The sequence below is a fragment of the Cataglyphis hispanica genome, chromosome 1 (assembly GCF_021464435.1).
Source record: "Cataglyphis hispanica isolate Lineage 1 chromosome 1, ULB_Chis1_1.0, whole genome shotgun sequence".
Classification (NCBI taxonomy): Eukaryota; Metazoa; Arthropoda; class Insecta; order Hymenoptera; family Formicidae; genus Cataglyphis; species Cataglyphis hispanica.
Window position 1 is genome coordinate 573,494 of NC_065954.1, and position 26,782 is coordinate 600,275.

Consider the following 26,782-nt stretch of genomic DNA (forward strand, 5'->3'; position numbering starts at 1 on the left):
GTAGACTCTGAAGAAATTACAAGATGAAAACTAAACACACGCGCTCGCGCGCGTACATACGCACACACATACACCACACACATACGCATACGCACACGTACATGCATACACACACGCATGCACATATCCACATGTACACGCACATGTATACGCACACGCACACGCATACGCACACGCATACCCACATATACACAACACACATAACATTGAATAAGGAAACACGTGAAATTGAGAATGTTCGAATGATAGACATTCGAGCCATTATTCTCTTATCCTGTAGATAAAAAATGTATAAGATAAAAAAGATATAAGAAACAACTAAATATTTTAATTTATTGAAAACAATGAATATTGCTCTATATTACGAATCTATAATCGATACATTGAGATCAACATTTTTTTTCAGGCATATAAATAAGATTTCTTTACTCAAAATCAAAACTATCATAACTGATTCTGACAGGCGTGTTTTGCAGATTTTTGAATATACATCGATTTATAATATGTACATATAAATGGATATGTTGCAAAATATTATATTATGAAGAAATATCAAAGAAAGATTCTTTTCTGTGCCTAAGCAAGATATCTTATATTTTTAATAATTAATTTTTGGAAATGCTCAAGTTCTTAGGCCAAAGTTTTCCTTGTAAATCAGTTTCTTGATGATACTTCTCACATTCCTTCCGTTTGATGACAAGATGTGTAAGAGACTTCAAACAAGGTACAAATGAAAGCTGGAACAATGTACTTTAATATAAAAATATCGAATCTTTTACCGCAGATACCAATCAAATCTCAGGCGCGTTTTGTTTTTAGGGATAAATATAGTCGCACTTACACTTATACATTTTCAGAAGTGATAAAAATTTTTGGGAAGAATTCCAATTCCATTTTCCTCGAAGACCTGATGTGATAAATCATTTTGCCTTGAAAATTTAGATTAACGCATAAAAACCGTGAACAAACGTGAGACACAATGCAAGATTACATTTACCCATAAAAACAAAGCGCATCTGAGATTCGATACTTTTATATTAAAATACATTGTTCAAGCTTTTATTTGAGCCCTATTTAAAGTCCCTTGCACGTCGGGTTCGTCTGCTACGAATTTTCAAAAATACTAGAAACGCGTTGCTTGAGTGTTTCAAATGTTTTTTTTTTTTTAAATCTGACAAGATATTTTGCGGATTTACATTCAATAAAAAACTATAGAAAATTACTCAGTTTTTCTAAACTGCATAAAAACTATAAGTAAATGATGCCGTGAACAAATGTGTGATATAGTACGGCTATATTTATCCTTAAAAATAAAGCGTGCCTGAAATTCGATAGTATCTGCGGTAAAAGATTTGATATTTTGAGATATTTTTATATTAATGTACATTGTTCAAGTTTTCATTTAAGCTTTGTTTGAAGATTTTTGCACATCGAGTTCTCCTGCTATAAATTTTCAAATTTGGTAAAAAAACTCATTTTTTGGTGGGTTTCAGCCCCATTTTTCTCAAAAATCTGACATGATAGGTAATTTTGCGGATTTGGATTCAGAACAGAAAAAATTTTATAAAATTACTCAGTTTTCCTAGATCGCGTAAAAAATATAAAATTCAGCAGATCTGTGAATTATTGTTCACGCTCTAAGTACTGCGTCCGAGCTCCAATTATAGTTTTAGTTTTTATTTATTATTGAGTCTATCATTTTTGAGTTCCTCTAACTCTTTAATTTTGTAATTCTATTGATTAATTACAATTATTATATATTCTTTATTTCTTATATGCTTTTATATCGATTAATTTTTTTATTGACATTATTTCTTGTTTTCTTTCTTTATTTCATATATTTAGCATTTCTTTTATTTCTTCTTTTTCATTATATTTACAAATGTAGAAAGTTATTTCATTGCATATATTGTATACGTTTCTAGCACCATATTCCTATGCGAATTCATTTGGTGTTAACCATTTAAATTGAGTGTTTTTTCATAAGAGAGAGCATTTTATTCGACATTCATACGTACGGTCCTTTTTTTGTATTTAGGATGTATATATGATATATGATATTTTATGTATGATATACTTCAGTTAGATTACACCACAAAAGCTCAAGATGTAATGCAAAATTATATAAACAGAACATATATAATATATATATATATATATATATATATATATACGTATAGCTTGTTATACGCAGATCTATGCATTGTGATGCGATTGTACGCAGGTCAAGGTGTTCGAGTGAAAGTACGAAATATCAGCAACCGCTAAATCTTTTATAAGAAACTGGGCGGATCTTTGTATGGAATTATTGCGCTAAACCTGCGATTACACATACAATGAGATGTAATCGCTCTTGACGCATCTGATAACTGTAACAATCTTCTTTTACCTCGGAACTGTGTTTCCTGAAATACCTTAGAAGAACGCTAGATCCGTATATTTGATTTTCTCGTTGATATGTTTCCTCTTATTTATAATTATTTACTTATTTATAATTAGATAAAATATATTTAAGTGCGTTATCAAACTATTATTTTTTGAACTGCAAGATTTTCGATGAAGACAACATAGTTTCTAATACAAATAGAAATATCTCTAATAATTTATTATTGCAATTTAATATAATAATCGGGCTGTTCGTTGCACTTTCTGCAGAAACCTCGTTCTCACATCTCCTGTCCTTTTCTCAACATTGCAGCAAGAGAAGCGACGTTATTGCGTAAAGATACTGTTTTTGCAACGCCGCGCTAATGGTGTCAAGTTAAAAATTTATCAATCTATGAGATTTTCTTCCGCACCAAATATACAAATATAAAAGATTATAATGTAATTATAATTATAACTATTTCGATTTTTTAATTCGCCACATAGTTTACATTTTGAATCGATATTAATGATAAAAATCCCAGGCTTGTCATTCGTTTTCGAGAATTGACTTTTGCTCTCTTGAAACGGGCACTTTCCTCGATCCACTGAATCTCACTTGTTTCAATGTTAATAATTGATCTCTTCATAACGCTAACTGTATTAATTGCACATTAATATTATCAGCAATATGTATATATTTGTACGTACGAATATGTCAACATCTTTATATTTCACGGACATTTTTCACAAACAAAGTGACATGTCATAGTAATTTTTTTGCAGCATCAGTCATTTTCTAAAATGTATACTACATGCAAATGAACAGCGTGATTTACGATTTCTGAAAAAAAAAGAATTTTAAAAGCAAAATTTGCAGATTTCGTTTCTTAAATTTAACAAAAAATGTATATATATTTACTTATTTATTCTTTTTGTCAAGTTTAATAAACGAAATTTGTAAATTTCGCTTTTTACATTTTTTTCTTATACAATATATATATATATATATATATAATGTCTTATTATAATTTTCACACCGTAATATTTTAAAACCTGTAAGTTTTAGAAAAAAACTTTTTAGACAAAAGTTGTTTGTGGTTCTAAAATGGAAAGAAAATAAGAATATTAGTTAGATATTGGATGGCGTTGTTAAGGTCATATCAAGGTCACATTAAATTTTTTGGATGATTCTATATAATTACTATATGAGCATTAGAAATAAGTTGAATAAGAAATAGGTTGCCTTGATCCAGGCAAGGTAGACCACTGCTGATGGATCAGCAATCATGATTCAGCTTCAGCATTTATTCTATACAACAAACTTTCACTATTCTCATCTCATTATGCCAGTAGATAGTCATCCAAACAAATCTACATTTCTCAGATACGCTTGATCGCTCTTGAAATTCGATGGCAAATCGTAAATGCGCGTTTCATGCAAATATTTTTTCTTTTTCTCAAGAAACTTCGTAAAACATTGTTGGTTTCCAAGATAGCCGTTTTACGCACTTTAAGTGAGACTGGATGCGATCCACTTAAAAAGAAGACACGTATATCATTATTATATATGTATGTGTAAATTTTACGAGATATTGATAGCGTTAAAATTGTCATCTTTTCACTCGTTGAAAATGCAATCTGAATATATTTTAAGGAGAAATATATTTTAGTAGTGCGTTGATTAACTAATTAGAATAGGATATTTTTATATCAATTCTAGGTAACATCGGATACATGTGATACACGAATACTTAAAACGTATAGTGCATCAAGTATACATCATGTCATTACATATGCGTGAGCTGTACATATCCACTGCGGCGTGCGGTGCGAAAGTGCGTGCGGGATTAGACAGCTGTGATCATTCTATAAGAAACTACCGAGTGTTTCTACCAGAGAGCACCTACACGAAGAAGGAAGAGGACTTTCGCTCGTTCGTTATTCCAATGCGGATTGTATTCTTGAATGCACATTCGAACGCTTGCTAACAGTTTTTTTTTTTTATACAAACGGTAAATCTATTATATTTGTTATTCTTATTATTCTACTGTTTCGACTTTTGATATTGGCAAAAAACACATTCTACAAATATGCCGCCACCAGTTGCAGATCATTAACATTTCCGGTTTTAAAAAAGTGATAATCGCTTTTGAAACTATTTTTGATGATCTACGCGGGATGCTAGAAAACGTATGTATATATAATCGGTTTATTCTATATTCTAACCCTATCTTTTCTCTTCTCTTCCTCTTGGCAGTTTAGCATAATGAGATTCGATTTCAGAAACAAAACGAGGCGAAGAAGACGGTTTTGAAATTGGATCGAAACTTGATTCTTCTTGATTTTTGCACAAGTACAACCTGCCTGCATATTAGTCCACACGGAAGAATAAAAAGTAACTTTTTGCTGTATAAAATCCGATAAACTCATGTCTTACAGGTTTGTGAAAGATTTGAAGGCGTGCTTATAAAATATGATTCAATTTGCAAAATAAAAAATAATTAATATATTGTAATATAATTGTATATATTGTAATATAATACATTGTAATAATCGCATAACTCCAACGTATATATTAATATCGAATAGCTTGTAGAAGGAATAGAAAAAAAAAGAAAATAGGAGATTGTTTTTGCGAAAATGTTTTCATTGACAACGATGAAATTGCGACTCATCGCGCAGTATTGCAAAATGAATTTCTCGATAGTAATCGCGTTACATCGTCGCGGAGTCGCATTATTATACATATACAACTGTGGAGCTTGTTATAATCATCGAGTTACTTGCAAATCAGGATCCGACTCACCTTTAATTTTTGTTATCTGTAATGCTCTGGATCTAACGAGACGCGAAACATATTATCAGCATAAGGCGCGTAAATAAATCTATAATGCAAACTCGTGGGACAAAAATAATCACACGTTACGACATTACCCCGCCGAGTAATGTTAAAAGCAGCTTCAAACGCGCGATGCGCTCACTCAGGAAATATTCACCGAGTCTAGGCAAGCGTTCCAGTGTGCGATGGAGTAATATGCGCGTGATGACAACGTCGTAATTGTACGTAATGTCATAAAATTTGTCACATAATTACAGCCACGTTCGTAAACGCAACGCGCGCTCGCACTTGGAGCGTGTGCGTGCACTCTCTTCCTACATGAATTCTCACGCTCGTCTTCTCCGTAGAAATATGACAATATGTCATTTTATCTCTCTTTTATGAAATCTCTCATGTGTATTTAACACGTTTCTATCTCGAGAATGATATATTGAATATGTGTAAACGATTTGCCAATAGTATCTCGTCAAATCCGGAGATCGAGCGAGGTGGATGTCAAGATGATGACGGGACTTTTACTCTGGGCGCGAAAAGCTGAAAAATCTTTCCCATTAAAGAGAAAGACAGAGAGAAAGGAACGGGAACGGTGAAGCAAGGCGAGCTGGTGATCGCGTAGTGGGACCAACAAAGTTACTTGGATCGACAACAGATACTTTTCTCGCCAGTAAACATCAAGACACCATGACGATACGATCACTCGCACCGTTCCCGTTGATGCGACGACGACCGTCGACCATCAGTCTAATTATCGCGTTTTTCCTCATCGTAGCGGCACGTAAGTCTTTCCTCAATGAATATTACTCTGATGTAATTAATTTCGAAAATAACCGAAATTACTTCTCATCTTTTCGCGATAATCTGATCGTTATACTGCAGCGCAATCGCCAAAACTTATTTTATTTGATCGGCGAAAATGGATTTGCAATTATTAATATAACGCGGCGAGAAAATATGTTTAAAAATATTTTTTAATTATTGTTTTCGTTTTTATTAGGTTTCTCAGACGATAATTTTTCGTAGATTTCGATCTGAAATGAATGTCCTGATGAAATTGTCAAGATAATCAAGATCTCTCTTTTACGCTCGATCATGTCTCTTATGGCTCATCAAGCACTGTCCTTGATAAAAAGTGAGGGGATTAAAGACCCCGCGATATCGAGTTATCCTTAGAATATTATTCTATGTGAAGCAATAACGTTACATAAACAGAAATGAAATTATATAATATGATAATATTGATTAGGCATCATATTTATTTTCTATATATTTCGTGTTTGATATAGTTTTATCAAAATTTTAAGTTGGAGTCCTCTCTCTCTAAAGTACATTCTCATCGTATTATTCGGGTTAATTGGAATATCCGCATACAATTTCGCAGGCTGTTTCACTGTCCACTCTACTTACCGCAAACTTGTGGCTTCACATCTTGAGACAACTTCACGCTCCGCATTTTTCTGCATGTGCTATTTTTAGCACGTACTTTAGAAAGCAAGGAGAAATCATATGATACCAATTGCAATTAGCAATTACTTGATCTAAAAACTAATGTTAATCTGCCACCTTCTCATGTGTCGTAATAAAAAGAAAAAGATATAAAAATATATCATGCGCACGGAGGAAAGAGTGTTTTTATAAGAAATGGATAGAATGATAACATATTCAATATGGAAATCTAATTGAAATTTAACTCGCGTTATTTTCTAATCAGAGTAATCCGAGTATATCGAATATATTAAATAATGATAATTGTGAGAGATCACCGAATGAAAGTTACAAATCAACGTTCTAATATATATTATATCCAATATATATATATATATATATATATATATATATATATATAATATTATTGCAAATACATATTAAAGCTACACTAATGTATACATTGATAATGATGATATAAAAAACATATGAAAAAAATTAAAAAAAAAGAAGACAATACATTTTTCTCTCTTTTTCGCTATTATCGCCATTATCACTTTTAAAAATGTACAGAGATCTAAAAAAAAATTTGGTAAAACAATAACAAAGTAATCGAGACATTTATAGCACATTGAATATATAAATTAATATCGTTAGAATGAAATTTATCTACGTAACTAGATTTTGATAATTATATACATAGCAGCTCGTGCATTACATATAGACGATATAAAGATATGCGTGCTTATGAGATTTGCAAATTAAAAAAAGTCTCCGTATATAAAATTAAATTCCGAAACTCGGAAAGAGGATGCGAATCATCTTTGCGAGGACGACAACGAAAAGAGCGATAACACCGGCGACGGCGGACCCCCTGACATTTCCAGGAGGTGAAAGCGGGAGGCGGATAACCGTAATTGGCCATCTGTATATATGATACAAGTTCCGAGTCCGTGATGTCGTAATCGTGTATGCCAGTAGTCACCGTTGTCCAAAATATTCGCGATGTAAATAATCTCTGCATCGAGATGAAACGATACCGTTATTCGAATCATAATGTTGAGATTAATATAAATTATTCTTAAATTCGTAACCTATTATAATAATTATAATAATTATTTATATTTTGCAAATAATAAATATTATTTAAACACTACACTCATCCTTTCTTCCTTTTGCATTATAAGATTCTTGTTAAATGATTTTATTCATGATGTCCGATTCGTTTTTCTTTAAGAATGAAAATTATAAGTTGTTGTAGTCAGTTTATCAATTTCATTGATATTTTAGAAGATTAATTCAACTATCTTATTAAATCTATAATTTATTAGATAGTTTCACGTATACGCGAAATTGAGCTATAAGAGTAGCATTTTGATTATTTTATCACCTTGTAAATAACTGAGGATGATTATGATACCATCGTGTCTCCGAGAAATTTGTAAGAAGCTGTGATTTGCGTACAAAAGCGTTACTCAAATGCGTTCTCATATATAAATCAGCAATCATGTTTGTAAAAAAAATCAATTTTTTTTTCAAACAACTTATTTACGACTTTTTTAAACGATTTATTTCGACTTATTTACGATTTTTATTAGAGCTACGAAAACAATTCAATAAAGAAGAGAACAATAACAAGATATGCTATATACATATAATTGTTATTGTTATTTAATTTGTTGAATTATCTTAGCATTTGTTAAGTTTATATTAGACTTTTATTGATTAAAAAAGCATCAACTTTGAAAATGAATACACATTTTCTCTCTCTCTCTCTCTCTCTCTCTTCTTCTTCTTCTTCTTCTTCTTCTTCATCTTCTTCTTCTTCTTCTTTTTCTTTTTTTTCTTCTTTTTTATATTAATTTTCGAATGAAATATCTCTCAATTTTAAAATTAATTCTATTAAGTTCCTAAAATTTTCTATTAAGTTCCTAAAAAAAAATGAATGAGTTAAATCATCTTCTAGCATTCGTCTCGCAACAAATGTTGCGATACAAACGTTCTTGCTTCAGACACTATCAATTCTAATATCTCAAACGCATTGTTGCTGCGTTCGTGAACATTTTCCAATACACGTTCGTTGAATCGAATCACGGAAACGCAACCGCGCGACCTTGATTAATGCGCATCAAGCGCCAATCTTCGTTGCCCTGACTTTTGTGGATGGATGACAGCCGTCCTTCTACGGAATTCTAACGGTATCCAAACGAGCAAAGGGTTTGATTTAACGAGCTATGTAACCAATGTATCTGATTCTGTGATCTATCAATGGGAACTAAAAATGCGGCCTTCGCGTTTCAAGCCATTACTTATCTATGTATGGTACACGTGATATAAGTACACAAACATATAACTTTTCCATGCATCATTATTAGTACCTTCATGAATAATGTTTATTCTCTCTCTCTCTCTCTCTCTCTCTCTCTCTCTCTCTCTCTCTCTCTCTCTCTCTCTCTCTCTCTCTCTCTCTCTCCCTCCCCTCTCCCCTCTCTCTCTCCCTCTCCCTCTCTCCTCTCTCTCTCCTCTCCCCCCCTCTCTCTCTCCCCTCTCTCTCTCCCCCTCTCTCTCTCTCTCATATTCTAATATTTATTTTCTAATATTATAAACATTTTTATTTTATTTTCTTTGACATCCTCCAAAGATTTTCTTATATTATATATTTGTGCATTATTATATTATATTGCATTATTATGTTATATGCATTATTATATTTTATCGATTTAAGGAAGAATTTAAGAAAACCTAAATAAAATAAAAATGCAGTTGTGTGTGTATTATTTTTAAACATGTATTGATATGAATATAAAAAAGAGATATATATGTATACACGTATATTTCTATCTAAATTTATCAACATATTCTGTTGCTCCTTTCTTTTGCTGTTTATTTTCAAGATATTTTTCCTTTTAAAACCCTTTCTATCTAAAAAAAAATGTATTGCTTAAGATTCTGCGATCCAAAAAGAATTTGAGAAACGATTTGATCGTTCCCGATAAATTGACAACGTATCGCGATCGGATGCGACAAGCGAGTTACTTGGTGAGAGTCGATATGCTGAATTCGCGGAACCCAGTTTTTCGTACGATGAACATGAAGATACAGTCGTAACAAGTGTTCTGTCAATCAGCCAATTTATTCTCTCATTGACGAGATATATCGACAGTTATCGACGGTTACCGTTATCCAGCAGTTACCGTATTTGAGAACACGTATTCTTGATAGCAATAAAAAAGAGAAAAGAGAATGGAATATATTATTCTAACAAATTCACAATATATATATATATATATATATATATATATATATATATATATATATATATAAACACGCGTATTATTATTACGTGTAGTACCGGTTTTCCTACAATTGTCTGTAAGATATGATAACGCGATTGTAATGGCATGCGGAGGTACATGGTGTAATATCAGTTATAACACTTTTCAATTACCGGAACATTTTTTTATAATTACAAATTAGACGTAATCAAATACGAAAGAAATTTATATGGTGGTGAAATTTGTATACTATTCACCAAAGTAATTTGTCGTCCTGAAAGAAAAAAAACATTTTATTTTTAATTATATTTAATATGACAAAAATTTTGTAAAAAATGTTCTAGAAAATATTTTATATATTTTTTGGTGTAATATTTATAAAACTTTTAAAGAAGACAAAAATAAAAATGTCTTACTAAAGAGTTTTCTTTTTAATTAAGAATTATTATTAAAGAATTTTTATTAAAGAAATATTTATTAGATGTATTTATTCAAAGATGGTATATCGTATATCGTTATATATTGTATATTTTGTGTGTGTGCGTGTGCGTGTGCGTGTGCGTGTGCGTGTGCGTGTAATAATACAGAAAGAAAATATGCTATAATACGCACATTTAAAACTCAGATAGACTAATGAGCAAAGTATGTTGTCTTTCTTTTCTCATAATTCACGACGCGACATTCTGTAACTCAATAATTGATTAATTCCTCATTCAATTTTATTACTCTAATATTGCATTGCACGTGCTAATTTTACTATAATTATGCTAATTTTCTATGATGTATTACTACATTGTAATCCGGATGTAGAATGTAAGAACTAAACGATAAAAAACAAATTTATTGCGAGGTTGAAAGCTATTAGAGCATATATACTTTGGCACACATTCATACACAAGAGTTGCACTTTCCATTTCGCGTAATATTTCATTTCAGCTAATATTTAATTACGCCAATTAAATTAATATTATTTGATAATAAAATCGAATAATTTAAATTTTTTTTTGACAGAAATATGTAGCGGAGTGTATTACGGAAAACTAATCGGTAAGCTGTCTGAACTTCATCATGGTGTGAGCGGCGAGGTTTATGCGGTTGATGCAAGAACACTATTCATCAAGGACTTCACATACGATGGCGAAGGTCCAGGTTAGTACATTGTTGTGATAAACTCAAGTATCTTTAAGAGGCACTGATTTTTTAAAATATGTCGAACGGCACTATTAACGATAAGAACATTTGTGTATCTCGATATACGCAATTATTAACTGCAAAAGTGTAAAAGGAAAAACTCTTGACTTTTATTATCGATTCTTAATTGCCATATGAAATACCGTTCATTATTATAATCGAAATTAATTATCACATTTTATTGCGTAATTTGGTTAAAAATTTGACATAATGTATTTTTATTTATATCTTCACAAAATTATATATTACGCATATACGATTACATATATTCAATCATTAATTTTATATCATATAAATATAATTTATATGATATAAATTATATCATATAATTAATATCATATAATATCATATAATTAATCGCGCGTTTTTTTTTCTTTGCTCGTTATTTTTGAAAAGACACGGAAAAATCGCTGGAAAACTTTCCCTCGACCTGATACAGACTGACCGCGAACAACTTTTCTGTGCCGGAAAAACTTTCCCGAATTTCTCTGGCATACGTATTCTCGATGCGCAAACAACCTAGCTAACTGAGATGCTCCAGATTAATGAGAATATCTAGATGTTTATTAGAGCTTTACAATCTGAAACCATGTAATGTTTCTTATCTATTCGTTTAAATTAGCTCGTTTTTATCATCATTAACAACGAGAACTTTCCTTAAGAACCTTGTTACAAAAAGTTTTTATTGATTATAGAAATAAAGAAAAATCATCATTTTCTTTTTCCAGCCGCCTTTTTTTATGCTGGGAATAGTAAGAGTCCAGGTAGCAATGGCTTCCGAATGCGCGACGAACGTGGAACGTAAGTAAAACTAATATAATAATAATCCAGCAAGATATTGTTATCAAAATTAAATATGATTTGCGAATGTAATTAATTATCTTACATAAAGTAAGAATAGTCACAATTTTTGTTGATTTTAAAGCTACTCTTCCGATTTTCGATTTGTTAACTATTCGTTTATCTGATAGTACAAATGTCCTTAAACGGTACCGCAAGAAGGACATCACACTGACCTTACCGGATGGCAAGACCTTGAACAATATCAAGTGGTTCTCGGTTTGGTGCGACGAATTCTCGGTAAGTAACGGATGTATATGTTCGTGACCTTGGCCTGCGCAATATCAGCTATGTGTACTTGCTCGTTGCCGGGAACTGGTCATCATTTTCTCGAAGTACAACTTTCACACTCGTACAGGCTTACCACCGACCGTTTGTATTCGCGTGTCAAGTGAATGGAACATATAATCTGATGGAATGTCATCCTATCACTGCAGGCTCGCTATAAATCCAATTAGATTGAAACTTTAGATAATTCGTTAGTCCGATATTTCCGATAGTCAATGAAGTCCTCATAAAAAAATGTTTGATATTTCAAATTTTTGTTATTTGTGAGTAGATTATATTTTATTTCCCCCGAGTTATGTTGGTTGATTAATTGTAAAAGATCAGCTTTTATTTTTCATCTTTATAAATGTTTAAAAATAGATCATAAGAATGACAAGTTTGCAAATATACGCATAAAAAATGAATATGTTATTTTTAGCTACATATAATGAATATCTTACGTGATATAAACACCAATTTCTTTTACAAAAAAATTATTTTTCTGTTTAGGTGAATTTTGGTGATGTCAAAATATCGAGAGGCTTTGATTATCCGAAACCACAGAAATTAAAATCATTGAGCGGTATACACGGCGTCAGTTCCGAACCGGTCGTCATTGTAGATGCTCAGACTCTGCTAATACCCAGCTTTAGTTATGATGGAGAAGCACCTGGCAAGTTTTTTATTATTATTATTAATTTTAAATTTCAATATTAATAATAAATAACTATTACAACATTTGCAAAATATTAAAATCTTACGCCATCGAGAAATATTCTTTTAAGAAAAAAATCGTGAATTCTATTTTTAAGATAGTGTTTTATATAATTTATCAAGTCATCAACTACGATGATGGAGACGATTTATTCTTTTACTCTCAAAAATTCGTTATTATAATAAATATATAAGAAGGCGTAAGGGTAAATATAACTAGGTGCCTAGCATGATAAATAATGTGCAATATTTTGTAATCGGATGGATTAATTTTATTTTCCGTATGTTTCAAACTTCTAATTTTGGACCTGGATCCTCAGCAAGATATTATAGATAAAATGCTTGTGTCTGTCATCCTCAGCAATACTTCCGATGGATAATCTCAGTGAGCCTCTTCTTAGCTCCAGCCGTAAAGGACAAATTATATTGGTTGTGCAAAAATTATGTATTGTTTACGGCACTAGTTTTCTAATTAACCCGTTGCTCCTTCTTATATATTATCAGAGCCTTTAATAAATAAATATATTGTTACAAATAATGAATAAATTTATTTATATTACGCATAAGATCAATACATGAAAAGTAAATGCAAAATTGTTTTGCAGATGCCAAGTTTTGGGTAGGTATTGGTTTGACACCGTCACCGCAAGGTATCCGAATACCCGACGAAAACGGAAAAGAGCAGCCGTTGCGTCGTTACGATCGTAAGACGATCGTTCTGACATTACCAGGTGATCTGACCGTTCATCAGTTCGGTCATTTTGGAGTATGGTGCGAAGCATTCGCCGTTGACTTTGGTCACGTGCAAATTCCACAAGGTCTAAACATACCGCCATCCTTGAAAATGCTAGGAGTTTCGCCACAGGTATGTCAAACATAATTTAATTTATTGAAAGTGCGCAATGAAGCGATAAAGACATCTAAAGAACACATCTATTAACACATATCTCGTAGTGCTGTAATATATTATGCGATTATCGACAATTTATCGAACCATTATTTCGCAATCAATTTTTCGAACATTGTCGGAACTGTCTCCTCCTCGAATTCTTCTTTTCTTACATTCGATATCACTTGATTTTGACTTCTTTGACTGCGAGAACGTCTTCTTCTTCTTCAGAACCTTTGCTTCTAAAAGAATATTCTTTTCGGTTTATTCTGAATTTTAAGGCGGGCAATAAAATTCTTCAATCTCACAAAATAATTAACACAATAAAAAAATTTCACAAAGGTAAAAGAAGTACGCCAAATACATAAAAAGTATTCCTTGTACACAATAGAAAGTTCTTTGCAGAAAAAATATAAATTTTTACATAAAGCAATGAGATCACAATAAAAAAATCTCACAAAAGTAAAAAAAAGTATGCCAAGTACATAAAAAATATTCCTTATACACAACAGAAACTTGAAAAGATACTTATCTCTGAAAAATAACTAATAAATAAATTTTTCTCTAAAAAATAAAAAACTAAATGAAATCAATAATTAACTGGCCAAGTATTTACAAGTAATTCAGTTTGTAAAGATTTGTAATTTGAAATAGTAGATATCATAAAATCAACTTTTATAGAAGTGTTTTAGACAGATTTTCTCCTTAAAATTAAAACACATTTAATTTTTATTAACAGAATGATTTCCAAAATAAGTTCAATTTTGAATAGTATATCACAAATTACATTACTTTAGAGTTTATTAAAAGTGTTATATACTATAATATCAAATCATATTGTGAATGTTAAGTGCAATTAGAATTCTTTTGATTTACAAAGTATATCTTACAGGATGTATAATTTGAAAGAAAATTTTTCGTAAACCCTAAGTCGGGACGCTCGTATAAAACAAACTTACAAACAACTTACAAAGCAAATTTACAATATAAAAACTTGGCGTGCCCGTCGTAAACATGGAACTAGATTTGTGTTGTCTATACAATATTGCATGTGATATAAAAATTATTTGCATATTATATCATATATTTGGTTGGTGCGAATGAAATGTCGGATTCTTAAGTGAATATATTAAACTGCATATCTTTTTCCAAAAGCTGTTTATTTAATCAAAATATGCTCCATTTACTTCAATACACTTTTCCCAACGAGATTTTAATACATAGATGCCTGTCTTGAAGAAATTCTGATCTTTAGAATCAATGAACTCTGATATGGCATTTTTCAGACTGTCTTCATTTTCGTACTGTTTAGCCCGTAAAAACAGTTCTAAATGTTTAAATAAATGAAAGTCGGTTGGCGAAAGATCCGGTGAATAAGGTGGGTGCTGCAAAATTTCATATTTTAATTCATTTAATTTCGCAATTGTTTTGTACGATATATGCGGCCGAGCGTTGTCGTGGAGAAATATTGGGCCATGCCGATTAACAAGTGATGGGCGTATAATTTTCAATTTTTCATGCATTTCTTCAATGTACTGGCAATACTTTTCGGCTGTAATTGTCATTCCAGTTCGAAGGAATGAGTAGTGTATTACTCCAGTCACATTCCACCAAACTGTGATTAAAATTTTCCGTTGATGAAGTGATGGCCGTGGAGTATGAGCACAAGCCTCATCCCTATCAAGCCACCGAGCATACCTTTTCCTATTGTCGTAAAGAACCCATTTTTCATCACAAGTAATGATCCGATCGAAAAATGGATCTCGATTAAATCGGGTTAGCAATGATGAGCATACGTTCAAGCGATCCAGCTTATTTCGCTCGGTTAGTTCGTGCGGTATCCACTTATCCATTTTTTCACCTTGCCAATTTCAGAAAGATGTCGCAATATTGTTGTATGGTCAACTTCCATTCTGGCAGCAAGTTCCCTTGAAGAAACAGTTGGATTCGTTTCCACCAATGCTTTCAGAGCATCATTTTTCACAGACGTTTCGGGTCTTCCACGCGGTTCATTTTGCAGGGAAAAATCACCAGACCGAAATTTTTCAAACCAACGCTGCACTTTTCGATCGTTCACAGTATTCTCCCCAAACGCCTGGTTTATATTGTGTGCAGCTTTTGCAGCATTATTACCAAGTTTATACTCATATAAGAAAATTACACGAATATCGGTTGAATTCATATCGGTGCAAAATTCAAAACAAATAACAAAAGGAAACACTTTTGAGAAAATCTTCTTTGCTAAAATGTCACTCTGGCAATGGACAGTACGACTATAAACCAGGTTATGTCAAAAACAAAAGCATAACAAAAACAGGGAGACAAACGTTAACATTTAAAGAAAATCCGACATTTCATACGCACCAACCTAATAGTTATTTATATAATTATATATATTTGTAAAATGTATTTTGCAAATCAAAAGAAATCTAATATAATTATATATATTTTATAAGATATATTTTGCAAATCAAAGAAATTCTAATATAATTATATATATTTTATAATATATATTTTGCAAATTAAAAGAATTTTAATATAATTATTATATATATTTTATAAGATATATATTTTGCAAATCAAAGAAATCTTAAAATATAATTATATATATTTTATGAGATATATTTTGCAAATCAAAGGAATCCTTATTGCACTAATAATGATAAATGATGCAAGTAATTTTTACATAATATAAAATATTGTACAACACGAATTAATTGTATATGTTTATGACCCGGGCACGCCAAGATTTTATATTTTGCTTTGTAAATTTGTTTTATACGCGCGTCCCGACTTAGGGTTTACGAAAAATTTTCTTTCAAATTATACATCCTGTAAGATATACTTTGTAAATCAAAAGAATTCTAATTGCACTTAACATTAACAATATGATTTGATATTATAGTATATAACACTTTTAATAAACTCTAAAGTAATGTAATTTGTGATATACTATTCAAAATTGAACTTATTTTAGAAATCATTCTGTTAATAAAAATTAAATGTGTTTTAATTTTAAGGAGAAAATCTGTCTAAAACTAACACTTCTATAAAAATTGATTTTATGATATCTACTATTTCAAATTACAAATCTTTACAAACTGAATTACTTGTAAATACTTGGCCAGTTAATTATTGATTTCATTTAGTTTTTTTATTTTTTAGAGAAAAATTTATTTATTAGTTATTTTTCAGAGATAAGTATCTTTTCAAGTTTCTGTTGTGTACAAGAAATATTTTTTATGTACTTGGCATACTTTTTTTTACTTTTGTGAGATTTTTTTATTGTGATCTCATTGCTTTTGTAAAATTTATATTTTTCTGCAAAGAATATATGCGTTTTTAGCATTTCGAGGCCAACTGCACTTTTGTACTTTTAAATCATTTATTAATTGCCACTCGGTACCTTTAGCACTTACTATGCTTGCATAATGTCCATCAGTTATACTTTTACTTTGATGAAAAATTCCACTAATGACTTTATATGTATTCGCACCAATACTTATCTTTTCCATAGGTACAGCTTTAATTTTTAAATCTGTTACTTTAATAATTTTTGTATCACTAATTTTAAATAATAATAACTGTAAGATGATAATACTTCCTGTTATTATTATATCAGTCTTTTCAAGTACTGAGACAGCATCACAATTGGTACATATTTTTTGAACATTATTCCAATGTGAAAAATTATATATTAGTATTAATATATATTAGTATTAATTCTTGTAAAGTATATGATTTTATTAAATTTATAAATGAACATATACTAATAAATTGAAATTTTAGTTGACTAGTTAATTATTATTGTATCTTTTTTGACGTTTTTATATAAAACTTTATAAAATTTTGTATAAAATACAAATATTTAATATAATAATACTTATATTATGTAATATAACAATAATTTTCATATAACGTGGAATATTGTATGGACAAGTCTGGATCCATATACATTACTAAAAAAAATAGGGAACATTTTTCATATTCTAAAAATTTTATTATTTTCAAACCTAAATTATACATTACTAAAAAAAATAGGAAACATTTTTCATAACTAAAAATTGGATTACTTTCAAACAAAGTTAAAACTCGACAAAAAATCATTGTACACAAAATTAAAAAACCATTTTAAAGCTTGCAGTTTTAACTTTAACGAACTATAATAATTTTTAATATTTTTTTATCTTGTTTGTTTTGTACTTTAAAAAAGAACACATTGTTTTGTTCTTTAAAATTACATATTTTTGACATTCTGCAGCTCGATAAAAAAATTCTCGAAAAATTCAACTTAAGTTCCATAAACTACAATGTTTTGCTTACACAATACTTTTTTTTAATTTTTCTACAATTTTTTTTGATCGAGTTACACAAGTTTGAAATCTGTATTTTTTTAAAATGCAAAAATGATACAAATTTTTTAAAAATCACCAATAGCGTTAAAGTTAAAATTTCAAGCTTTATAAAATGTTTTCTTCATTTTTTGTCTAAGATGATTTTTGGCGGAGTATCGACATTATTTCAAACAAATACAGTTTAGCTTCAAAATCGTATAACTTATTAAAAAAAAAAAAAAATTTTAAAAGCATTTTGTAGGCAAAATAGAAATGTTGTAGTTTATGGAACATGAGATAAATTTTTTAAAAGAAATTTTTTTATCGAGTTACAAAGTGTCAAAATTACGTAATTTTAAGATACAAAACAATGTATTCTTTTTTAAAGTACAGAACAAGTAAGATAAAATAATTTTTTTAAACCATCGATAGAGCGTTAAAGTTGAAACTTCAAGCTTTAAAATGCTTTTTTAATTTTGTGTACGATGATTTTTCGTCGAGTTTCAACGATTTGAAAATAGCTCAATTTTTAGGATATAAAAAGTGTTAGTTATTTTTTTTAGTAGTATATTTTAATGCAATCTGACCACGTCAAATTTTTATATTTTGCTTCGGTAAGTTTTATGCGATATAGAGTTTGACGAAAAATTGTCTTTCAAATTATACATCTTGTAAGACATACTTTGCAAATTAGAGAAATTCTAAACACTCTCTTTCTCTCTCTCTCTCTCTCTCATTTATCATATATAAAAGAATATACACAAAAGAATAATCAAACGTAAATAGTGTGAATGCCCCTTGATGGACAAAATCGCTTTGCGTGTGTGCGTGCGAGCATACGTTCGTGAGTCTGAAACTTATCCGGGAAAAAAAAGTTTCTCGTTTGCTATATACGAATACCATTTCTCAGGATTGACAGCACCAATCTTATTCAAACTGGTCGCAATCAAAAGCTCGCATTCACATTATATGATAAAAGTGCAGTTTGACTTTTGATTACGGTTCTAGTTTCTGAGATATTTTAATCGAAAATATTATAAACATAAAACTCCGGATAAGCTACTTGGTAGCGCCGCGGTCCTTGTACATAGGCAAAACTCTTGACAAGCCAGACAGATTTCTTTTATAATTGGCGTTCTTTCTATGAACTTGGCATCGCGACGCTACCGCGTCGCTTGATAAACTTAATGTATATAGCAGAAATTTACCTTCATTTTATCGTAAACAACAAATTCAGCTTTCTATGATTCATGGAAATAAATACCCTGTCTCTGTCCTTGTGTTGCAGAATGTGCATCGCGGAGGGCAGGGACAGTTCGGGACACTAACAAGCGCATACGAGATTCCCTCTTTCGCTTCCTCGTCACCTTCCCCTTTTGCTATTTCATTCGCGGGCTCACTCTCAAAGCAACAACGTCCGACGACCTATCGGCCGCTTCTCCGCCGAGACGATCAGATTCAAGTAGTTCGAGCCGTGGAAGACGCGCATGCACTCGAGCAACTTCGTTCCCAGGCGCAGTCCCCTTTAGCTTATGTCACGAACTATCCAAACTATTATTATCGCGCGACCGACGAAACGTCGTCGTCGACTTCGTCTTCGGTTTTTCGCCAATCGGCGACGGCGCGTTCGCGTGCTCGTTTATCCGACCCGCAACAAAATTCGTATGCGAGGCTCTTGCATTTTCAAGGAGATAGGAGAACCGATTCGTTTGTGCATTATTGAAAGCGACTGTGCAAACCGACCGAACGCGAGCATCTTTCACGCCCGAGTATATTTTCTACGTGAACGTAAAGATTTCTTTCCCTTTTCGCACCTAATCTGTTAAGAAAGATCATCATTTAGGAAATTTCCAATTTTTCAACATTTGTTCGAAAACTTGTGTCTCATGTTGTTTTGAAATAATGTGTTATTTTTATCTGAAATATAAAAATATATTTTGTTAAATATACATATATATGTGTACTATACACACACAGACACACGCACGCACGCACGCACACACACATGTGTGTTAGTGAAAAGAGTTTTTTAATTAGTAGGAAAAAGATGCAAACTGTTTTTACATTTTTTTTTATAATGACAACTGTAGCAATTTTTATATGCATATATTTACATACGGCTTATATACAAAATTTAAAGAGGAAAAAGTGTGGAATTTCTTAAATATTCATTCTTGCTTTGATCAATCTTTTTTTATATAAAATTTCACGTGCACTATCTATGTGTGGGAGAAATCTTATAAATTAATAATCTTTTTTATATACGTATATATATAAAGTGAGTATCGTGATACGTACACATATAATATATATGTATGTACACACATATATGCGTGCATGTGTATATTATATTTTTTATATTTTTGTATTCATTTTCTACATATGTATATTATAACGTATTATATACAAATTAAATAAACATTTTTTACAATTGGAACTTTGTATATATTTCGCGATTTTAATGAATAAGTCTTCCAATAATGCAATCAATATTTTCAATTATCGTGTGTAATTTCAGTCAAAACTTAACTGTGAAGTTCTTGACGACAGTTTAGCTTTTGAAGTGAGATGGGCCGTAGCCGGGGACAGTATAGTTGTCCAGCTTGTTGCAAAATTAGGTAAATATAAATTTTTATACTAAGAATCGTTGGTGTGCAAATAAACACATTTCCTTGAAAAATATATAGAGTTGAAAATAGAGTTGAAAAAAAAATTGAATTTGGCAATTACAAAACTAAATTGAATGACATTGCATAGATGCTGGAGAATACATGGCCTTTGGATTATCCGCGGATACAGAGAAAAGCGTGATGATTGGTGGTGACGTCGCCGTAGCATGGGTCGACAAGCAGACTTTGCAAGGATATGCCGTCGATTACTTCCTAGACGCGAAATCTCAGTGCTCGGGACGCCGAGGCAGTTGTCCGGATAAGCGTATACTGGTACATGCAAATAGTTTAAAGCTGCTTAAATATTATTTCTTCTGTTTTCGTAGCGTAGTAAAATAAACTAATCTTTTTATCTAAAGGAGAACACAGACTCAGTGCGATTATTGAATGCGGCAATGGTGAATGGCTACAGCATCGTTACATATCAAAGACCGTTGAGGGCCAGTGACGAATTGGACCATCCGACATTGATAAATAAGTCGCAGGCCATAATCTGGGCCATCGGGCCACTGAACGAGCGACAGGAAGTCAGTTTTCATAGTCGCTATCTGAAGACCGATCGGTTTATTGAGTTCGGCAGACCGCCCGCGTGGAACTGTCCTATGCCTGACCAAGAACAAACCTCGGCTTACGGTGAAACAGGAAGCAATACTCAAGTTGTTGTAAGTTGTAATCAAAACGTAATTAGAGAGAGTTGCATATTATATTTTCTTTGAAGAATGAATAATTTTGAATAATTTTTATTTTGAAATAACAGGAAATTGTCAGTACGAGAAGACCGCCACGTTTACCAGCGACTCCGGCACCAGCATCCACGAAAGACGCTTGGGAGATACCGCCCATTCAATGCAACGAACCGGATGATGGTGTCTTTTATGCGCAGATGGGGCCCACCGGAGGGAAACACGGCTATCCAGCCATTACCGGTAAAGGATTATAGCGACGAATGTCATAACATTAGAAAATTCCATGTTTTCTTTTTATTATATTATATTTATTAATTTTGATTATATCTCTCTTAAATGTATACATGTTAGTCTTTTTCGAAGTTGATCAAAATTCGCAAAATTTACTCCATTAGGTGTTCTATAAAAAAGTATTGCAAGAAAGCCATATTACATTTGTAGTCCAAACCGGTCTTTGTTTTACTTTCTCTCTAGGTCACGTCGGTTGGGGAATCTCTTGGTATATCAATGGATTGTTGATACCCGTGATTAATGTAGTTCGGGGCAGGAGATATACTTTCGTCGTGGAAGGTGGTTCAGATTTGGATATACCGGCGCGTTATCATCCGTTCTACATCACGGATGACCCAATAGGCGGTTACCAGCACAAAACGGCCGAGGAGAAAGCGGTAAGAAAGAATTCCTCTTGCATATAAAATTCTCTAAAAAAAGTTGTCATACGACTTTTTAATTTAATTTCTCCGTTGGAAGGATCTGAAATTCTTTTTGTCTAAGCATCCTTGAGACAAAGATATTTGGAAGCACACTTAAAAAAAAGATTTTTTGGATAGCACAGAGTTATCAATTTGACGATCAATTGTGATACTTTTTCTTGTTCGGCTTTAATAGAAAGTAAAAATATTTGCCGGTATACTCCGACAACGTGGCAAGATTATTCCCACCGGCACAGGTCGTCTCTGCAATTGGGTTCCGGATCAGAATCAACCGCCCGCGGATGACTTTGCATCTTTCGGAGCTTATCAGCGCACTCTGACCCTTGAATGTGACCACGGTGAACCGGGTTTTGTGGAATGGACACCTGACGAAAATACACCCAACACGGTGTATTATCAGGTAATTCAACTCGATATAATTATTGTCGATTTGTATAAATCTTTATTTATTTATTATCAATCTAATTTGCACAAATAATATGAAATACTTTTAAATGGATTTTTAATTTTATGAAGTAATTTTCTTCCAGTGTTTCACGCATCGTTATTTAGGCTGGAAGATTAATGTTCTTGATAGTTGCGACCTTAATAACGAGCCATCGTCGGCGGCTAGTGAGAAGCATGAGGTGTACATGGAGCCGGCCAAAGGTCGTCAGAATCAGCTGGCGGATCAGGATCTAGAATATAGCGCTAGCATAGCCGTAGCAAGCAAGGTAATGCCACCAGAGGAATTTCTTCATCAACAGCATGTTCATCATCCTCATCGCGAATACCATCGCGGTTACCATTATCCCCATCATACGATGACTAACAGCAAGTTAAATGCCTCACATCACTACTCGCAGCTACTAACGAACGCCAATAACAATTATGATCGCTTGCAATCATCATCATCATCGTCTGAGAATTCGTACGAGGCACGTCTGAAGGACATGTATCGTGTTGATGAGGAAGCTTTGCAGCAGCAGCAACGGCAGGTCACGACCACTCACGAACAGCCTCCGTCCCTTCGTGTCGGTCATCTCACGGAACTTGGACGGGAACAAATTCAGCAGCAGACAGCCACTAATCAGCAATTGTCTAACCTCGTTGCAGATCACCAACGATCAACTTCATTGAATCATGGGACAAAGTTGTCTTACGTAGGGATGGCCAGCGGTAACCACGGCCAGCTACCAAACTCCCAAGAACCGCATTTTTACACGACCAATTACCATCACGTTCGCCATCAGCTTTCTCCTCCTCGTTATCATCATCAACATGAACCTCCAAGAGCCCAATTGATGATCATACGTCGACCGGTGACATTAACGCGCCGTCCGATGTTGCAGACTTTACAAGCCGCTAATATGATAACTTCGACAAACGCGCTATCATTGCCATTTCCGTTGCCATTTTCATTGCCATCATCGTTATCTTTGCCGTCGCCACCACGATCAATTTTCATTGAGCGCAAAAAGTCCGTTTATCGACCGCCCGCAGTGACAACAACGATGGCAACGACGCTAAAAACGATGATCGAAGCGGCTAATCCGTCGCTTGAGAAATCTGCGGCAAAAATTGACACGAAGCAACAACTCGCGAAACTGGAGGCAAAAATAGGCTCGGAGATCACTGCGGAAATTTCCGACAATCTCATGGATCCTTCCTCGTGGACACTTCTGAAACCAGCGCGCAACACTGGCTTTGATCCTGACTCCATCGTCATCGAAGGCGGTTTCAAACCAATTATTAGAAACATTGTAGACAACACTCCCGATGTCGCGCAGAAGAGGGCGGATTCGTGGCGCGAGGACGACAAAAAAGTGCATGGGGAGGGTTCAGATTATCGGACGATCGATGAGTTCTCGACCGTCTTTATGCCATCACTTCCCGTTGTGACATCCACGATCGACAGCGACAGGAAGCGAAAGAAAAAGACTTCTCCTGCACGCTTTTCGCCGCGACTTGACGACTTCGATGACATGGAGATGGCAGCTGATCTTAGATTGGATACTTACTACCTTCCGCCGATTGCGAGAACGCGACCCGAGCAGCTACCTTCCCCCTCCTCTTCCGGTGTGCTAATTACTTATGACGGTAAAAAACTCAAGGATTCCAGCAGCCTGGCTAGATCCATTTCCAACATCGAACATCACGATAGCAAGGACAGACTAACGTCGGAACTGCTCAGCAGAACGCCGCAGTTCGGTAAGTTTCAAGGCGAGCTTCCTCCGTTGATTCCCGGTGAGATGCGCACGAACTCGTATGAAAGACAATATCATTTGTCGAACATCGATCTATCTCTTCGCTCCGAACTCTTGCCTAAGACGAGGTTGACACTAGTGGAGAGATCGAAGAGATCCTCATCGGAGAAGCATCGGACAATGTCCAGCATCAATTTTCAACAAGATAACTCGTATAACAACAATCATGGTCACCGGGAACGCGAACAGATCGAAGCAGTTAGCGGAGGAGGAATGCGCGTTGGCAATCTCGGATCTATCATATTGATCACGATCGTGGTGTATTGCGTGATCTGAAATCATCAGTGATTTTTTCATGTCCCTTGATGAAGATACATTAATAGTATCCTCGCGAGATCGAAAGATCGTTGATTGTCTGAATGCCGTCTCTCGCTCTTGCGCGCGGATATAAGATTCGCGTTAAATAATAGATAGACGATATACTTCAATTACGTTAACACTGGGAAAGGCATTTACTAACCTAATGAGAAAACCACGGTTTCTTTTCAAGTAGTACAATCCGCCTGTCAAACTCTCGCTTCTGGTCTCGCTCTCTTGATTGCGCATTTTCTTTGCGTCAGCAAAGCCACTAGCTATTGACATGAACAACGTGAATCGACGGCTTTTTCGAAGGCTTGCAGACATTTTTACGACGCTTTTTGCTATTATATTATATCTGGAAAGAAAGAAATTGTTTTTTTCATTTAATCGAAACGTGTTTTAATCGAATTAATTTTCCTATATTAAAAAACAAAATTGTCATGTCTGAAAATAGACACATATGACAATCCAATCAAACTTCGAAAATATTAACTTATCACTAACACTAGAGGCGTTGCAACAGATATTTGTTGAGTTTTGCTGGTATCTGTAAATAAGTTAATAAAGATAATCTTGATACACACAAGTTATCAAATTGTTGTGCATATATTAGCTTCTAATTTTAAGAACAATCGAAGAAAGATGATACATGCATTCGATTTCAATAATGGGCAAATATCTGGTAAATTAAAATATTTTCTTAAATATTTTTAAGTTGTGTTTTTAATAGAATCTAGAATCGACTTAGACAAAAGAAAAAAATGTCGCGCAAATGCAATATTAATTACAATAATATATTTTATTGCATAGAATAAAAAACAAGTTATACAATCGAGTTATAATCGACACAACAATGTTAAAATTACAATTTACGAGGAAAACTAAAATTGAGCCATTTGTTATAAAAAAAAAGAAATAATTTACACACACTCTCCGACAAAGCATGTTGTCATCCTTTATCTATCACACATATACTTACATTCTTACCAAATTCCGTACACGGATTTCATTTAGGTACATACCTATGAAAAGAAATAATAAAAAATCTTACATACATACGTATATATAAAAATTATTTTCCAAAATCTCATTAATCGCAGCAAAAATATAAACGTAAAAAAGGAGCACATACACATACATCCATGTCCGCTGTAGATATTCTAAATTAATTATTATTAAGATTTCGCATCAGTCATCGTTGAAATATCAGATCATGATGTCAGAAAGTAAAACTATGATATAATATCGAATGTGATGTAGATTTTAAAATTTGCATCATTGATATGCAGAGAGATTTTATGGCTCATTAAAAAGTATATTTAACGATTTAAATAATTGTGCTGCAGATTAATTATTAATTATATAAATAAAAAATAAATTAAAACGAAGTTGATTATGGAGAGTTTATAGAATACAGAGAATGCAGAAATTTGTAGATAAAATTTATATATAGAAAAAGGATTTTGCATAATTTGTTTCTCACTTATAATATCAAACAGATGAATAGTGTAGAAAAACTTTTTTTTATGTATTTTACGTATTATAAAACAAAAATACAATTTCTCACTGCTGACGTCTGATGTGTGTGTACGTATGTATATTGGCGACGAATCTAGAAAATTTCAAGATATGTATATGTGAATAGAGAATATCGAACAGCTAAATAGCAGAACACTTTAATCGCGGAGATTATTATTATTATTATTATTATTATTATTATTATTATTATTATTAATACACATAATCGATACCGCGCGTATATTTACACATATATATTACAGAATATATATATATATTATATTATCCCTTAAGGTCTATTTACACTTATAAGTTCCGTATCTATACCGTATCTATACCGTGCACGTCTGTGCACGGACGCTAGATTCGATTCCTTATGATTAAATGCAGGTATTTATACTATTCCATATCCGTACTGTCAGTGTCCGTGCCAACATCGTTGATATTGTTTGCGATGATATTTTCACGGAACGGACGAAACAATCTCAACTGAATACACAATATAACTTTTT

The 26,782-nt window shown here is 32.7% G+C and overlaps 1 protein-coding gene across 7 annotated transcripts; it reads left to right on the forward strand.

Annotated features, from left to right (window-relative positions):
- Positions 1-5,343: 5,343 nt before the first annotated feature.
- Positions 5,344-25,338, forward strand: LOC126854343 (protein Skeletor, isoforms B/C). 7 transcript variants are annotated; one of them, XM_050600951.1, is made up of 14 exons: positions 5,344-5,427; positions 5,666-5,981; positions 10,915-11,052; positions 11,823-11,895; positions 12,066-12,174; positions 12,712-12,874; positions 13,521-13,780; positions 20,657-20,756; positions 20,896-21,080; positions 21,167-21,469; positions 21,565-21,733; positions 21,968-22,161; positions 22,382-22,606; positions 22,737-25,338. In XM_050600951.1, exons 2-14 carry the CDS (start codon positions 5,888-5,890, stop codon positions 24,726-24,728), a joined length of 4,005 nt encoding a protein of 1,334 aa, XP_050456908.1. In that variant the 5' UTR covers positions 5,344-5,427; positions 5,666-5,887; the 3' UTR covers positions 24,729-25,338. The 7 variants fall into 7 exon arrangements, 6 of the variants coding, with proteins under 6 accessions (XP_050456908.1, XP_050456923.1, XP_050456916.1 ...); XM_050600966.1 differs by lacking the exon at positions 5,344-5,427 and having other exon boundaries at positions 5,683-5,981; positions 22,737-22,919; positions 23,161-23,471; XM_050600959.1 differs by lacking the exon at positions 5,344-5,427 and having other exon boundaries at positions 5,684-5,981; positions 22,737-22,919; positions 23,169-25,338.
- The last annotated feature ends 1,444 nt before the right edge of the window (positions 25,339-26,782 follow it).

Coding starts and splice junctions, on each gene's coding strand:
- LOC126854343 (XM_050600951.1), top strand. CDS start 5,888: ATGACGATACGATCACTCGCACCGTTCCCGTTGATGCGACGACGACCG. Junction 20,757..20,895: donor CCAGCTTGTTGCAAAATTAG/GTAAATATAAAT, acceptor GACATTGCATAG/ATGCTGGAGAATACATGGCC. Junction 21,081..21,166: donor GTCCGGATAAGCGTATACTG/GTACATGCAAAT, acceptor TTTTATCTAAAG/GAGAACACAGACTCAGTGCG.